Source organism: Pyrus communis, chromosome 7 (assembly GCF_041283825.1).
Source record: "Pyrus communis isolate YQ-2024b chromosome 7, ASM4128382v1, whole genome shotgun sequence".
Classification (NCBI taxonomy): domain Eukaryota; kingdom Viridiplantae; phylum Streptophyta; class Magnoliopsida; order Rosales; family Rosaceae; genus Pyrus; species Pyrus communis.
In genome coordinates, this window is record NC_142571.1 from 30753938 (window position 1) to 30768120 (window position 14183).

Genomic DNA, 14183 nt, shown 5'->3' on the forward strand with positions numbered 1-14183 from the left:
CGATCGAATAAAAATCAAACTGTTAACTAAAACAATGCAACTGGAAGCTAGCTAAGCTAGAAGAGTTCACAGCGTAATCCGAAAACTGACCTGAGAATTTCAATACAGATGTCGATATAAGCCGAAAAGGGAAACAATAACAAGAAACTGCGACAAATGGAGTTGTTTTGAGTCTCCAATAAAAGCGAGATGCCTTGTAAAATAACACGACAACTTATCCTGACTCCAGATTAAAGCAAACAGAAGCACCAAAAATTGCTGATCAGTCATCACTAACAAGGCCATGTATTTTGTTTTCCGAGTCTTCCCAGTAGAGAAAAAGATGTACACATTGGCATGTTGCACAATTCTTGCAAGAACTAATACAGAAGGCACTATTTACACGGACACGAAAGCAAAGAACAAGACTCTGTATCAAAATTAAAGTAAAAACTCTTATGCCTTCTCATTGCTCTGTATGTAATCTAAAAGTCTACCATACGCGATTTTCCCCCACATCTTGGGTTTCTCTTCATTTCTCATCAACTTCAACATCAATAATCTCCGGCTCTGACTTTGACGAAGAAGGGCCTCCTCTACCGTCTCTTGAAAACCTGGCTGCCACACTGTTTCCACAGCTTTCACAACGGATTACTTGATTCTTGTAACCAACAAATTGCCTCTTACAAGCCCGACAGCACCCTGTCCAAATTCCAAATTTCGCACAACACACTTAGCCATTCAAATAGCCATCTGATTGATTGCGTTAAAAAGTTAAAATTTCCATACAAACCCAATCGGTTTAGTTGCAGACTAGCAGATCACTAACCACATACATATGCAACCAGTAATACCTTAATAACAAGGTTGTTGGCAACTGCTCCGATGAGAAGAGGAGCAGCAAATGGAAGCACCCAAATAGCGAAAATCAATATCTGAAAAAGCCATCCGGATAATGCAAACCACAAGAAGAAAATTGTCTTAAAAAACACGAAACAAAAAAGCAAATAGTCGAACACGAAATGATCAACAAGACAAAATATTTGCATAATTTCGGAATGTGAGCTCATATGCTTACCTCAAAGCTTCTTCCCAATGGGGTCTCCATATACATATCTATTTGAAGGCTTTTCTTACTGATACAATATGTTTGGTATTTGACAACATTGGTCTTACATACTTCCTCTTCCCAAGCCTTTTAATCCTGCTCACCCTCCTTGGTTCCCCCTTTTCCTTCATTTTTTCTAACTTCTCTTTCCTCCCCTCAATGTCAGCTTCGATAACTTTCTCTCTCTTTTCATCTGATAGCAGAGCCAATCTAGCAAATTTCTTTGGTCTCACTAGTCCAAGCTTCTCAGTTATCTCCTTAAACGCAGGAACGAGACCGCGTCTTAGGAAGCATCCATCGATGAGCTGCATTGAGTTTGATTCGGGGAGAGATGGGGCATCTTTCAACTCGAGGTCCAAGCAAAACGGGGAGTCCTTTAACCACATCCTAAGGGAGTGTGCCTTTGCTACTAGTAGGCCGCTTCGTGTTTTGCAAGGCAGAAAAGGCGAACCCATCTCCCAAAGGCATGCCTTCAATGTGCTATTAAGTGAAACCATGTTGTACTCGGATGTTCCCGTTATCAGGACAACCGATTTCGGAGACTCTGGATAACCCTCCAAGGATGCATCCTGCCATATGTTAAGGACCTCTGTGTAAGACTCAGAAATGAAAGTGGAGATACAAAAGGGTAGATAGCAAAGAAAACTACTGGGGAAAAAGAGAGTTGCCTGCATCTGATCAAGCCATAATGTAAGGCCAACAAGAGCAGAACCAGCTGACAACTTTCTAAAATCAGCACCCCAGTCTTTGTCAGCTACCCTGCATTTAAAGGGTTACTAGGTATAAGCTAACTGATCGAAATAATACCGAATAATAAGGAAAACGCACATCGTTTGTTGGTTAAGTTAGCCTTCACAATTTCGACCTATCAATACCTACCTGAACACATTATTGTTATAGATGCCTCTCTTTACGGCCAATTGGAAAACCCATGAAGCAGTGGCTCGGAGTTCATATGCCCACAAAAGGTCCTCCAATGCGTTGACAAAGTTGAAGGCTGCATTGTCTTCTAGGGGTTCTAGTTTCTCTAGACAACAGTCTACTTCTGAAACTAGCGATTCAGGATTTTCGGTCACAAGCCTACAAGACAACGATTTGTTTGGAAATGGATCAGCCAAAACAATAAAGCATGGAAGAAGAAGAAATTCTGTTTGTGAGCTTCAGTCTCTCTCCAACATGAGAACCAATAATTACCTGACAGGAAGATCAAATCCAACATCACGCAGTGCGTTTAGGAGAATAAAAGCTTCACTTCTGTGCTGAGACAAACTTGCAGCCCTTATAAAACAAGTCCAAATTCTATGATCTGGCGCCAGACCGCCCTCCTTCATCTCGTTGAGCTTTTGAATTCCAATGTTATAATCTCCGTTCTTCAGATAAGCACCAATAACTGAACTATACGGTAACGTATCAAGATCTAAGCCAGTTACTCTCAAATTGTCAAGCACCTTTTCAGCTTCTTGAGGCTGTCCAGAGCTGCCATAAGAAACCATAAGCAAATGCATTGTGGCAGAGTTGGGTTCTATTCCAGACTCTTTCATTGTCGCCAACAGCATCTCAGCTTTGCCATGGTCTCCTGAATTTCTAAACATTTTCATCATGGTATGATAAAATGAGCGATCCAATTTACATCCATTTGACCTTAACTCTTCGAATAGTTCCTCAGCTTGATCCAACAACTTCTGCTTACCAAACGCTGAAATTAAGCTTTTGTAAGTATCCAACTTAGGTTCTAGCCCCTGCCTTCTCATTTCATGCATCAATGACAAACCTTCCTCTGGTCTACGATCTTTGCAGTACATTATGATTAAAGTATTATAAGTATCCTCATCTGGTTGAAGTGCAGCCTCTTTAATCCGCTGGTATACTTTAACTGTCTTTTTGAAATCCGCAATTCCTGCATATAACTTAAGCATAGAATTCCATATTGAGAGATCAGGCCTGAATCCTGCCTCTTCCATCTCAGAAACCATTGCTTCAACATCCATTATTCGTTTTCCCCTGCACAATAACTTGATCATAATCCTGAAACAATCCATGTTGGGAAAATAGCCTGCAGCCTTCATTCCTTGGTATATCTTCTTAACCTCAAATATGTTACCGTCTCGAGCAAATGCTTCAAGTGTCAAGAGAATTGAACTCTTGCTTATTTTAAAACCCATATCTTGCAACTCCTCGATTAGAACATAGAGTTCGTCCAATCTCCCATCAACAACCAGAGCTTGCAAAAGACCATTAACAGAATCTACTGTTGGGGAAGGACCATCTCTCATCATTGTGTTAAATATCACTCTAGCTCGCTCATAGCAACCACTTGCAGCATAAGCTTGTATCAAGGCATTCCAGGCCTTCCTATCCACTGATTTACATCTCTGTCTGAGACTTCCCACCAAACTTTCAGCTTTCTGCCACTGCTTCAATTTCCCATAGACTTCAATAACATCAACATATATGTTGACATTGTCAAATAAAATGCCTTTTGTCTCTGCCTGATCAATCAAATGATGTGCTGTCTCAGGGAAACCCATCGTACAATATATGAGCACCATAATTTGGTAAAGATGTTGAGAGGGGTCAACGCCATATAATCTCATGTCAGAATAAACCTGAGAAGCTTCACCAAGGAGTTCATTCTCTTGGCAGCCTTGAATAAGAATTTCATACATGGTAGGACTTCTACTAAAAGAATGGAATCCCCTGGTATTACTATATTCCACCAAGGCAGCATCAAATTCACGAGCCTTGCATTGTATGACAACCAGTGCTTCATTTATCAGTTGGGTGGAACTGGGAGCGTGTTCTCTCAAATATTCAAGCAATTCACATGCTTCTGAGTGCCTTCCACATGAACTATAGGAGCTAAGAATAGATAAAAGATTTTCCCGGTCTAGTTCATAGCCACTACTAATAGCTAATCTCAACATTCTGGCAGCTTGGTCATAGCATTCTCCCTTAACAAGAATAGAAGAGATAACTTGTGGGTTCATACCACCAACGTTTTCCATATCTCTGATCACTTTTTCAATGCCTTCCAATTTATTCTCTTTTCCAAGAACCCGCAGCATGACCCCATAGAGAATATTATCTGGCATGAAACCATCCTGCATCATTTCGTGATACAATGCCGTTGCGTTCTTTGTCTCATTGACCTTTAGATAGATATCCAACATAATGGAGTATGCCAGATGATCAGGTCTAATACCCGACCTAACCATGCAATCAAATGTCTCTTGAGCCTCCACCTGTTTACCAGCCTTGGCATATGCACACATCAAAGCACTATACGTCCGAAGAGTGGGTTTCACTCCACTGTCCAACATCTCTGACATTACATTAGCGGCCTGTGTTATCTTATTTGCTTTTCCAAGTGAATCTATCAACACAGTGTAGGTAACAGCATCAGGAATCCGGCCTAGCATTTTCATGTCCCTGTAAACCTGAAATGCTAAATCATGCTGGCCCTGCTTTCCATACATGTGGATGATGGTATTATACGTCATCTCATCTTTACCAAACCCCATTTTCACCATATCTTCACCAATATCCCTTACTTTCTCTATATCAAGTTCTCTTGCAAAAGCATACAACAAAGAATTATATGTCACCGCATCTGGGAAAAACCCTTTCGACTCCAATTCCTTAAAGAGCTGCTCGGCTTTGCTTGACTCTCCACATCTCCCATACACCGAAATCATGGCATTATAAGTCCAAAGATCAGGTTGGCAATTATGTGCTTCCATGTCATTGTAAACATTCACTGCCTCCTCTAAATTAGATTCACGCGAACAGCCACTTATAAGAGTGTTATAAGTGATTATATCAGGCCTAAGACCCGCCCTTCTCACCTCATTCAAAAGTTCAATTCCCAAATTTGGTGTCATTGCACCTGACCTTAGCCGAGCATTGATCAAAGTATTGAGACTCACAAGGTCCGGTTCGCACCCTCTCTCACGCATTACATCGAGCAGTCCTTGGACCTTGCTAAACCGACCATTTCGAGCATAAACACCCATCATTGCATTGTACACTTGGACTGTATTCCCAATTCCAGGTTCAGCCCTTTGAAATATCTCCACAGCCAATTCTTCTTGGTTAGCCTTTCCAAGAACAGCCAAGATAGTGGCAAGCATTCGAGCATTTGGGGAGTACCAATGGCGTAAATTCAACCATTCGTACACCTCCAATGCGCGCTGCCAGCTTGACTGGCCTACCCATTTCACCACAAAGCAAAAATCAGTCGGAGTCATTTGAACTCTCCTATCATCCAACACATTGGCTACAAACTCGTCGGATTTCAACCCCAAAATCCTATCAGTAAAAAGCTTCACTCTTTCCCGCCAATCTTTTGCTCTTTTGAGAGCAAGTTTCGTCATTTTCTTCGCCTTGGTTTTGCTCGGCCTCCCCAGCACTTGTTGGGTTTCGTCATTCCTCTCCTCCAAAGCTCCCACAGAACCCAAATTCTGGTCTTCCTCTCCACCATCAGGGGAATCGCCGACGACATGGTTTGGCGGAGGAGAAGCAACGGTGAATTGTGTAGGCGGTGAGGGGTAAGTTTCTGTTAGTTTCAAGTGGGGCCATCTGACTGATGGGGAGGCTCTGCTGTAGCTAAATTTCTGAGCGGTTTTGACGTTAGTTGTAGTAATAGAGTCAGACGGTGGCTCCGCGGAAAATCTAGAAGTAGAATCGGTGGCAGACGGCGGCGTAGGTGTCAAAGAGCAGGAAATTAGAGAAGTTGGTTTGCTGCATACCTTGGAAATTGAAGGTGAGGAGGACATCGAGCTTGAATGCAGTAAGGGTGACGTGGTGACGGTCAGCACTCCTGAGAACGCCATGGCTGCTGTGGTTTAGACTGCAGCGTTATTCTTCTTCCATTGTTTGTTTCCGTCGAATTTGAGAGGTTGTAGAGACAGAGCTCTGGTGCTCGCGTTTTTGGCTGGGAAGAAGAAGATGATGCTATCAGTCGTAGATATTTCTGTCTTGGATTGGGCCAACGATGTGATTGGGCTTTTCGGCTTTAAATGTTATATATAAGGGCACGAGTTTGAATGCCGATGGGCTCTGAGCCTAAGAGTCCAAGACTTAGAGACCTACTTGACAGAGAGCTTCGCAGGCGACGGCCATGGCGGACGACCCCCACTTCGAGGTAGGCGACGAGGTGGAGGTCACCTCCCCAATCCACAACATGCGCGGCACCACATTCCAGGCGAAAATCGTCGCCAAGTCGAGAACAAAATCGAAATTCAAAGTAGAGTACAACAGAGTGAAGGCCCGGATCGATCGCAAGATCAGCGGCGGCCACAAGGGCGGCAAGGCGGCGCTGAGGGAAGAGGTCGACGCGGCTCTCCTCCGGCCTCCTCCGCCGCGAGAAAACGACTACCGGTTCAAATTGGGCGACGTGGTGGACGCCTTCTTTTGCGGCGGGTGGTGGGAGGGCGTCGTGGTCAGTGATGTTTTGGTGGACAACACGCTTGGGGTTTACTTCCGGTTCGCCAAGGAGAAGTTTGAGTTCGAGCCCGAGGAGCTGCGGCTTCACCGAGAGTGGGTAGAGGGGTCCTGGGTCCCACCACTTCAACAAGGAGTAAGTAATTTTTTTCAATTTTTCTTACATTTTCTTGGTTTTGATTATTTGTGCTGTTTAACTGTTGCCAGTTAGGGATTAAAGACAGAATCTTTGTTCTTATGTGTGTTTTTCCAATGATTAAGGATGATTTGTAGTGACATGTTCCTAGTAGTATTTATAGTCGCAGTGAAAATTCAGATTCCAAGGATCGTGTTGTGCTCTTCTGAGTAATGCATATCCAAATTGAAGAAAGTTATCTCGTTAAACTGAGCGCAATAGCGTTCTAAGGTTTATACAACCGACGCCATTTAGTGGGATAAGACTTGCGAATTTCTTGTGTCTTGTTTTTAAGTGCAACCTCGTCAAAACTCGGACTGTAGGATGTCTTAGATGCCAAAGAACCAAAGACTCAGATGAAGGAGGAATTGATGGAAGGAACAACGGTTGAGGTTTGCACTGATGAAGATGGATTTCAAGGCGCTTGGTTTGCTGCAAATATTGTCAAAGTAATGGAGAAGGATAAGTTTTTCATTCGATACAAGACAATAAAGACAGATGACAACAAGGAGTTGTTGACGGAAGAGGTCGATGCAGAGCACATAAGGCCTCGTCCTCCAAAAGTGGTTGCGGCTGAAAGTTTCAGTCTGACGGAAGAGGTTGATGCTTTCTATAATGATGGCTGGTGGGAAGGTGTGATTCGCAAGGTCCTTCCCGGGCGAAGGTACAAAGTTTACTTCAAAGGTACAGATGATGAACTGATGTTTCAGCACTCCGATTTGAGGCCACGCCAAGATTGGATGGATAGAACATGGGTTATGGCTTCTCAGGTATGACGTCTGTACACTCTCCTTTATTGATGCAATTTTTAAGCATGTTCTTCCTCTGCAGATTTTCGGATTATGAACTTACAATCTGTTAGTAACGGTGTATAGAGTGTTTTGACAATGAAACACAAATTTAATAGAACACATGGAATGTAAGTAACAGAAAACGTAGAATCTGCCTAGAAGTTCTTGCGTAGCCAAAGTGTGTGAACACCCACAATCTAGACATGCCGAGTTTTGATAAATACTCAGCTGCATTGTTAAACCAGTTATGTGGTTGAAACTAATCAAATCCAGATTATTTCGTTACAGTTAGTCTTGCGGAGTATCGATGTATCAGGATCTAGGGTTTTAAGCCACGTTTGAACTCGGAGATAAATCATGCTTAATATCTCATTTCTTTCCAAGTTTCGGTGAGGTTTTTAGGCAGTAGTAATTATTGCAGATGGAGATGGGGGAAAATAGTTTGATAACTCATTTCTATGAAGATCCTTACATCGGCATGCTATCTAACAAATTTTTTCAGGCGTTGAAGCATTGAGTTCTTATCTTGAAAGCATTCCATCGGGAGGTGGTGGACATTTTTTGTGGGGTTCTTGGCACGCCTGGTAGTAGACTCCAGAGTCGTCGTTGGATTTGATTGCGATTTCTTGTGCAGTTTTTGAAAGAGAGAGCACTAACTTACCAGCGCGTTTTGCTGCTCAATCGTACAGAATTAGTAGGAGTTTTTGCAGAGATTATGATTTGTGATTCTTGTTTTGGTGGATATTATGATCTGGAATTGAACAATCTGATTTTGATGTGAATGAACAATTCAAGGGGACTTGGATCCAAATCATATGCTTTTAATCCGCATCATTCGAAATCAAATGCAATCACAAATAACAAAATCCCAATATGGTATCAGATATAACAAACGCTAAAATTGATGGGTTGAAGAAGCAAATCGACAGATGAAAACCTAAAACGACTCCAGAGCTCTCTAGTTCTTCTCTTCCTTGTCTTCCTTGGCTGCCTTCTAGAGCCTGGCACCAACGTGGCGTTTGTTCATCCTCTCCACGCCAAGTTTGTCATATGCCTCAACTCGTCGGTAATCTTCACAAGCTCAACCGTAGGCTTATTCTCACGTGCAATTGGAAGGTCTAAAACTGTTTATCTTGTGTGGGTTGATGCATCTTTTGATGAAATGAAAAGGGATCAACTCCTAATCAAAGATGGACGTTATTTTTGTGAAGTCTGTCTTAAGGAAGGCAACCACTTGGATTGCGATTGCCCCAACTTTGTTTTGATCCCCAAGGGCGCTAAAATTGGCACTGGCTATGACATTGTTTGTGCCGACTGTGGCAAAGACCATCAGAACGACTCTGACCACGACTCTGGTGTTTTAGACGAGGACTGGCTAGGACGTGCTATTAGGAAGGTTTGTGATATTTGCGGGGGGGAATATGGCCATTGGATTTGATCCGAGTCCAAGCTTCGAAACCAGCAAATTTCTTGTGTAGTTTTTGAAAGAGAGAGCACTAACTTACCAGTGCGTTTTGCTGCTCAATCTTACGGAGTATGGAGTTTGCAGACAGATTATGATTTGTGGTCCTTGTTTTGGTAGATGGTATGGTCTGGGATTGAACGATTTGATATTGATGTGAATAACAATATGCTTTTAATCGACACCATTCGAAATCAAATGCAAGCACAAATAACAAAACACCAATATGGCATCAGAAATAAACAGCAATGGAAGCATCTCTTTAACTTGGATAACTTAAGTTTACAAACTCTTAAAATTGATGGGGTTCAAGAAACAAATCCTCCAGTTAACAGATGAAAATCTAAAACAAAAATCCTTCCAAAATGAAACCCGACATCAAGCTCTCTATTTCTTCTCTTCCTTCTCTGCCTCTGCTGCCTTCTTGAGCCTGGCACCAATATGGCGTGTGTTCATCCTCTCCACGCGAAGTTTGTCATATGCCTTGAATGATTTCAACTCATCGGTAACCTTCACAAGCTCAACTGTAGGCTTCTCACGTGCAATTGGAAGGTAGGGGCCTTGGAGCTGGGTGGCATTGGCAATTTCCTCCACAGGAGAATCACCAGCCTGAGGAAAAAAAAAAAAAAAAAAAAAACGAACTTATGAAGATAAGATACCATGCACACATAAAATCAACATTCTTAAACTTCTCTACATCAACCACTTAACATCACCTTGATATGCTTGGCGCGTCTTGGGAAGACCACTAATTTGGCCTTGTATGTCTTCAGACGCTGAACATTAGCTTGAAGACCCTCGAGAGAACGATTCTTCCTACGATGATCAACAGAAATTCCAATTGTAGGTGCAAGTTTCTTTGGAATCCCGGCAGACTGGTAAGCAAACAAGGTAAACAACTTGTTAAAATCATCACATAAAAGCTCACCTGTTAAAACCAGAAGCAAAATAAACACAAAAACTGATCTAAGAATTCCAAATTTAGGATCATGTTTATATTTTTATGGAATCTGGCGATCTGCAAATGTTTAGAAACTGAAAAACAATCGTATTTTATTTATCCTTATAACACTTCATCCTGTAATCAACTTCAATAAACTCGTACAATAAAAGCTGGATGAATTCCAACACTAATTCCAAAGCAAAATAGAGGAATGAAATGAAGCACTTTGTCAAAGATTTCCATAAAACTCGCATGCCATAATTGGAATCCATGAGTAAATAACACTAGACGCCCGACTTACCTTCAATTCTTCAAGAGTAAAGCCTCTACCAGCTCTCACTTTCATGTTATACTTGAGAGTCTGTCCATGAACAATGGGACGCAGGGGCCCAGTGGTTGGACGAGGGAAGATTTTCACAGCCTTCTTCTGGCGAGCTGATGATATTATAAAAGAGTCAAGTCAGTCAAATTACAAATGATCGTTGGTGAAATAAGCAGGATGATGTGAGCGACAGTGTTTAGTACGGCGCACACAAAAGAGTAGACGTAAAGCTAAGAAACAAGAAAAGAGGTGATAAACACGACTAGTGTAACTCACCAGTCCTCCTCCTGGTCTTCCTAGCAGGTTGGTTAAACCAGGTCTTGACATAGTTCTGCCAATGCTTCCTGAAGTGAGAGCTCGGGATAACGTTGTTGTGCTTCACCATGGCTTACCTACAAGGAAACCGAATCGCATAATTCAGAAACACAAAATCCATATTCCATTTATGTTAACTTCACTCAGAACTCCAAATGCACAACTCACACAACAAATACCGAATATCGAACGAAAAACACGAAAACAATCTTCTTCGTGAATCGATAACAAGTAATTAAAAACCTAAAAAATACGAACCATAGAGTTGAGAAAATGCAATACATTTGCTAGCACAGACAGATTCCAACATACAATATTTATTCCAGTTCATTAAAAAACTCAGCGATCTAACCGATACAAAACCAAAATTAGGAAAAATCCCCAACATATCAGAAGCAATAAAACCCTACAAATCTAAGCATTTGCGAATTCAAACACCTAAATCTTCGTTCGGCGGGTGAAGGACACATGAGACGAAGAAAGCAATGAAATTGGACACAATTAATCGAAGATTTCTAGAGAAAAATACAGAGGGAAAGAGAAAGTAAGGATAACCTGAAATCGGCGTCGGCGTCGGCGTCGATGAAATGCTCTCTTGCTTCCTCCACTCGCGCAGCCCCAACTACGCTGCCTGCAGCTAGGGTTAAACTCGCGTGTCTTTAGTACTGGGCCGGAAGTTTTGGGCCTCGTATAGTAAGTAATTTTACTCATGCGGGCTAAAACTGTTTATCTTTCAAAACGGGTTAGTTTTCTTGGGTTCCTGGGTCGGTTATATATATAGTCACAGTTAGGGTCGTCTAAACCACAACTCCTGCAGTCTCTCTCGCTTCCTCTCTCTCCATAGAATTAGGGTCCGGGAACAGGGCCGAGTCGAGGCACACTGGCGGAGCTAGGACGGTGCAAATCCGTGGAATCAGTGTCTCTGACTTTGACGAAGAAGGGCCTCCTCTACCGTCTCTTGAAAAGACGTCTGATTTTGGCTGCCACACAGTGTTTCCACTGCCTACTCCAAATTAGATTCACGTGAGCGGCGACTGTTGTTAAGTGATTGTATCCAGCCTAAGACCCGCCCTTCTCAGTTCTCACCTCATTCAAAAGTTCAATTCCCAAATTTGGTGTCATGGCACCTGACTTCGGCCGAGCATTTATCATCGAGCAGTTCCTGGACCTTACTCTCCACAGCCAATTCTTCTTGGTTAGCCTTCCCAAGAACAGCCAAGATAGTGGCAATTCAACCATTCGTACACCTCCAGTGCGCGCTGCCAGCTCGACTGGCCTAACACCATTTCACCACAAAGCAAAAATCAGTCGTATTCATTTGAACTCTCCTATCATCCAACACATTAGCCACAAACTTGTTTGTTTGTTCGTGTAACCTCTCAATTTTTGTTTTTCAGGAATTTTCATGCTTTTTGATGTTGCCTTTCGAAACCATGTTGAATGAACTCGATCTGAAAATGGCCAGTTTCTTCTACAAAATGTGATTGTCGTGGATTCCTCTGTGATCGGGGAAGTTATATCAATGGTCGGACAATAATCACATGTTGTCCAGACACAAAATTTCTGATGTCATGTTTATAGGTGAGCTTTTTTCTTCTCATTATTTAGTTTAATTTTCTCTCTATTTTGTGGTTTTCTTGGGTCTTGATTTTAAGTGCTAACTCGTCAAAACTTGGACCGCAGGATGTCTTAGATGCCAAAGAACCAAACACTCCGATGAAAGAGGTACCAATAGAAGGAACACCTGTTGAGGTTTGCATTGATAAAGAAGGATTTCAAGGTGGTTGGTTTATTGCAAATATTGTCAAAGTATTGGAAATGAATGAGATTCTCATGCAAGACAATAAGAACAGATGACAATAAGGAGTTCCTAATGGAAGTGGTCGATGCAAAGCAAATAAGGCCTTATCCTCCAAACCTAGTTCTGGCTGAAAGTTTCAGTGTAACACAAGAGGTTGATGTTTTCTATAATGGTTGCTGGTGGGAAGGTGTGATCCGCAACGTCCTTCACGGGCGAAGGTACAAAGTTTACATCAAAGGTACAAATGATGAACTGCTGCTTCAGCACTCTGATTTGAGGCCACGCCAAGATTGGATAGATGGAACATTGTTTATTGCTTCTCAGGTATAACCTCTAATTATTCTCTCTTATAGATGCAGTTTTTAAGCATGTTCTTCCTCTCTGGATTTTCCCTTTATGAGCTTACAGTCTGTTAGTCACAGTCTGTAGAATGTTTTGACAATGGAACGCAAATTTGATAGAACACATGGAGCAGCTGACTCTGACAATTGCCATGACAATGGCTGGATACGTTAATGTCGCTGAACAAATCTGGGGACATTTAAGGGACGAAATCAAAACTAACGAAAACTTAACGCTCGCCGAGAGGGGAAAAGAGTTTGCTGATCATAAAACCAAAGATAAAACTTCAGCTGGATGCTACATCACGGGGTTCGAGGAACAGGTATTTACTTTGTTTTGTTAATTTTTTTTTAGTAGTCTAATACCTGTTCAAAATTTTGCTATGCTGTAAGTGCACAGACCAAATGAAGCAAAATGGGGGACCTTTCATTTTTTCCTTCCATAGTTGAATGTTTTCCACGTGATTTTGCTCTCGGTTGAGTTGGGTAAGGGCAGATTTTAATATGTAACCCGGTGTTTTATCACCGAGAAATCATTCCCGCATGTCTTTTTTCCTCACCTGTTTGTATCTCATGTCACGTGACAGGCGATATGGTAATGAGGATATACCCTGCGTGAGCTTGAGAGAGCTCTGGTTTTGTTTTTTCAATTAGATTTTAGGACCCAGAGGAAAGTGATTTTGGTTGGCCCGGTGTAGGTTAGCTGATTAGGACTTTCTATCTTTGTAGACCAACAAGGCCTAAAACCTAAAGTTGACTGGGTTGTCTTGAGAAATCATTATCTCAGTAAATTGGTTCGGTTCATGGCTTTTAAATTTTTTTGCTTTGCTTTGCATCTTTGGTCCCACTGCAATTGCATCCTATGGGTTTTCCTTGTTTTCTGTTTTCTTCCTTAGCTTTAAATTTTATTACCTTTGAAGCTTGCTACTTGGGGCAGTGGTATTGTCCGCCTTTGTTTTCCCCTACTGTGGAAAGTTGAAAAATCTTGACCTGGGTTACTGTTTGGATTTCTGAACCTGTATTATTTCTGTAAGTAGTAAGTGGATAGAAATGCTTGGAGATATGGGGTGACAATTTACTTACTGAGAAACCCAAAGTATGTGTCGTCAAAGATCACTACAAATCAAAGGATAAGCCGAAAAGAAGGAAAAATGAGATCAATCAATTTGCTTCAATGGGCTCAGGCAAACTTACTGCTACGAAGACATTTTTCCACGAAGTAGATGATTATAATGGCGGGATTGAGAACTTAACTGAAGAGAGGGCAAATGAATTAGTGGCATATTCGTCACTAAAATCGGCTCTGCAAGTTTCTTCTACGGGAGGAGGATTACATGGTAATCGCTTCCTCAATCTACATATTTTATTGTGTTATAAAAAAAGTGTGCTAGTAATATATATACATATATTTTTATCTCGTTTAACAGTGGCACACATCTCATCGAGAAAAAATTGAGGTGCAGTCTTGTTGAGGCGTATCATCGATTTTTCAACAAGTTCACGG

At 41.8% G+C, this 14183-nt stretch overlaps 3 protein-coding genes and 1 long non-coding RNA gene across 6 annotated transcripts in view; 2 read left to right on the top strand and 2 right to left on the bottom strand.

Moving 5' to 3' along the window:
• Window positions 1–255: 255 nt before the first annotated feature.
• Window positions 256–6039, bottom strand: EMB1270 (Pentatricopeptide repeat (PPR) superfamily protein). Of its 2 annotated transcripts, none has more exons than XM_068474799.2 (6): window positions 2282–6039; window positions 1967–2167; window positions 1756–1846; window positions 1058–1656; window positions 834–914; window positions 256–681 (listed from the first exon to the last, which is right to left on the bottom strand). In XM_068474799.2, the coding sequence occupies exons 1-4, from the start codon at window positions 5917–5919 to the stop codon at window positions 1096–1098; spliced, it is 4491 nt and encodes a 1496-aa protein (XP_068330900.2). In that variant the 5' UTR covers window positions 5920–6039; the 3' UTR covers window positions 256–681; window positions 834–914; window positions 1058–1095. The 2 variants fall into 2 exon arrangements, with proteins under 2 accessions (XP_068330900.2, XP_068330901.2); XM_068474800.2 differs by having other exon boundaries at window positions 256–732.
• Window positions 6040–6122: 83 nt separating this feature from the next.
• LOC137735379 (protein AGENET DOMAIN (AGD)-CONTAINING P1) lies at window positions 6123–8306 on the top strand. The gene is made up of 3 exons (XM_068474804.2): window positions 6123–6665; window positions 7028–7474; window positions 7998–8306. Exons 1-3 carry the CDS (start codon window positions 6207–6209, stop codon window positions 8010–8012), a joined length of 921 nt encoding a protein of 306 aa, XP_068330905.1. The 5' UTR covers window positions 6123–6206; the 3' UTR covers window positions 8013–8306.
• An 890-nt stretch (window positions 8307–9196) lies between these two features.
• LOC137733717 (large ribosomal subunit protein eL13x-like) lies at window positions 9197–11229 on the bottom strand. The gene is made up of 5 exons (XM_068472877.2): window positions 11093–11229; window positions 10499–10614; window positions 10202–10335; window positions 9674–9832; window positions 9197–9566 (listed from the first exon to the last, which is right to left on the bottom strand). Exons 2-5 carry the CDS (start codon window positions 10605–10607, stop codon window positions 9345–9347), a joined length of 624 nt encoding a protein of 207 aa, XP_068328978.2. The 5' UTR covers window positions 10608–10614; window positions 11093–11229; the 3' UTR covers window positions 9197–9344.
• Window positions 11230–11341: 112 nt separating this feature from the next.
• Window positions 11342–14183, top strand: part of LOC148696057 (uncharacterized) — a 32613-nt gene continuing 29771 nt past the window's right edge. For both annotated transcript variants that reach the window (XR_015964310.1, XR_015964311.1), the window contains exons 1-4: window positions 11342–11847; window positions 11935–12118; window positions 12221–12662; window positions 12800–13002. This is a non-coding gene — a long non-coding RNA (uncharacterized LOC148696057). The remainder of the gene's footprint in view (window positions 11848–11934; window positions 12119–12220; window positions 12663–12799; window positions 13003–14183) is intronic.

Coding starts and splice junctions, on each gene's coding strand:
- LOC137733717 (XM_068472877.2), bottom strand. CDS start 10,607: ATGGTGAAGCACAACAACGTTATCCCGAGCTCTCACTTCAGGAAGCAT. Junction 10,336..10,498: donor GAAGACCAGGAGGAGGACTG/GTGAGTTACACT, acceptor TAATATCATCAG/CTCGCCAGAAGAAGGCTGTG. Junction 9,833..10,201: donor TTACTCTTGAAGAATTGAAG/GTAAGTCGGGCG, acceptor TTTGCTTACCAG/TCTGCCGGGATTCCAAAGAA.
- EMB1270 (XM_068474799.2), bottom strand. CDS start 5,919: ATGGCGTTCTCAGGAGTGCTGACCGTCACCACGTCACCCTTACTGCAT. Junction 2,168..2,281: donor GGATTTGATCTTCCTGTCAG/GTAATTATTGGT, acceptor GTTGTCTTGTAG/GCTTGTGACCGAAAATCCTG. Junction 1,657..1,755: donor TATGGCTTGATCAGATGCAG/GCAACTCTCTTT, acceptor AACATATGGCAG/GATGCATCCTTGGAGGGTTA.
- LOC137735379 (XM_068474804.2), top strand. CDS start 6,207: ATGGCGGACGACCCCCACTTCGAGGTAGGCGACGAGGTGGAGGTCACC. Junction 6,666..7,027: donor TCCCACCACTTCAACAAGGA/GTAAGTAATTTT, acceptor CTCGGACTGTAG/GATGTCTTAGATGCCAAAGA.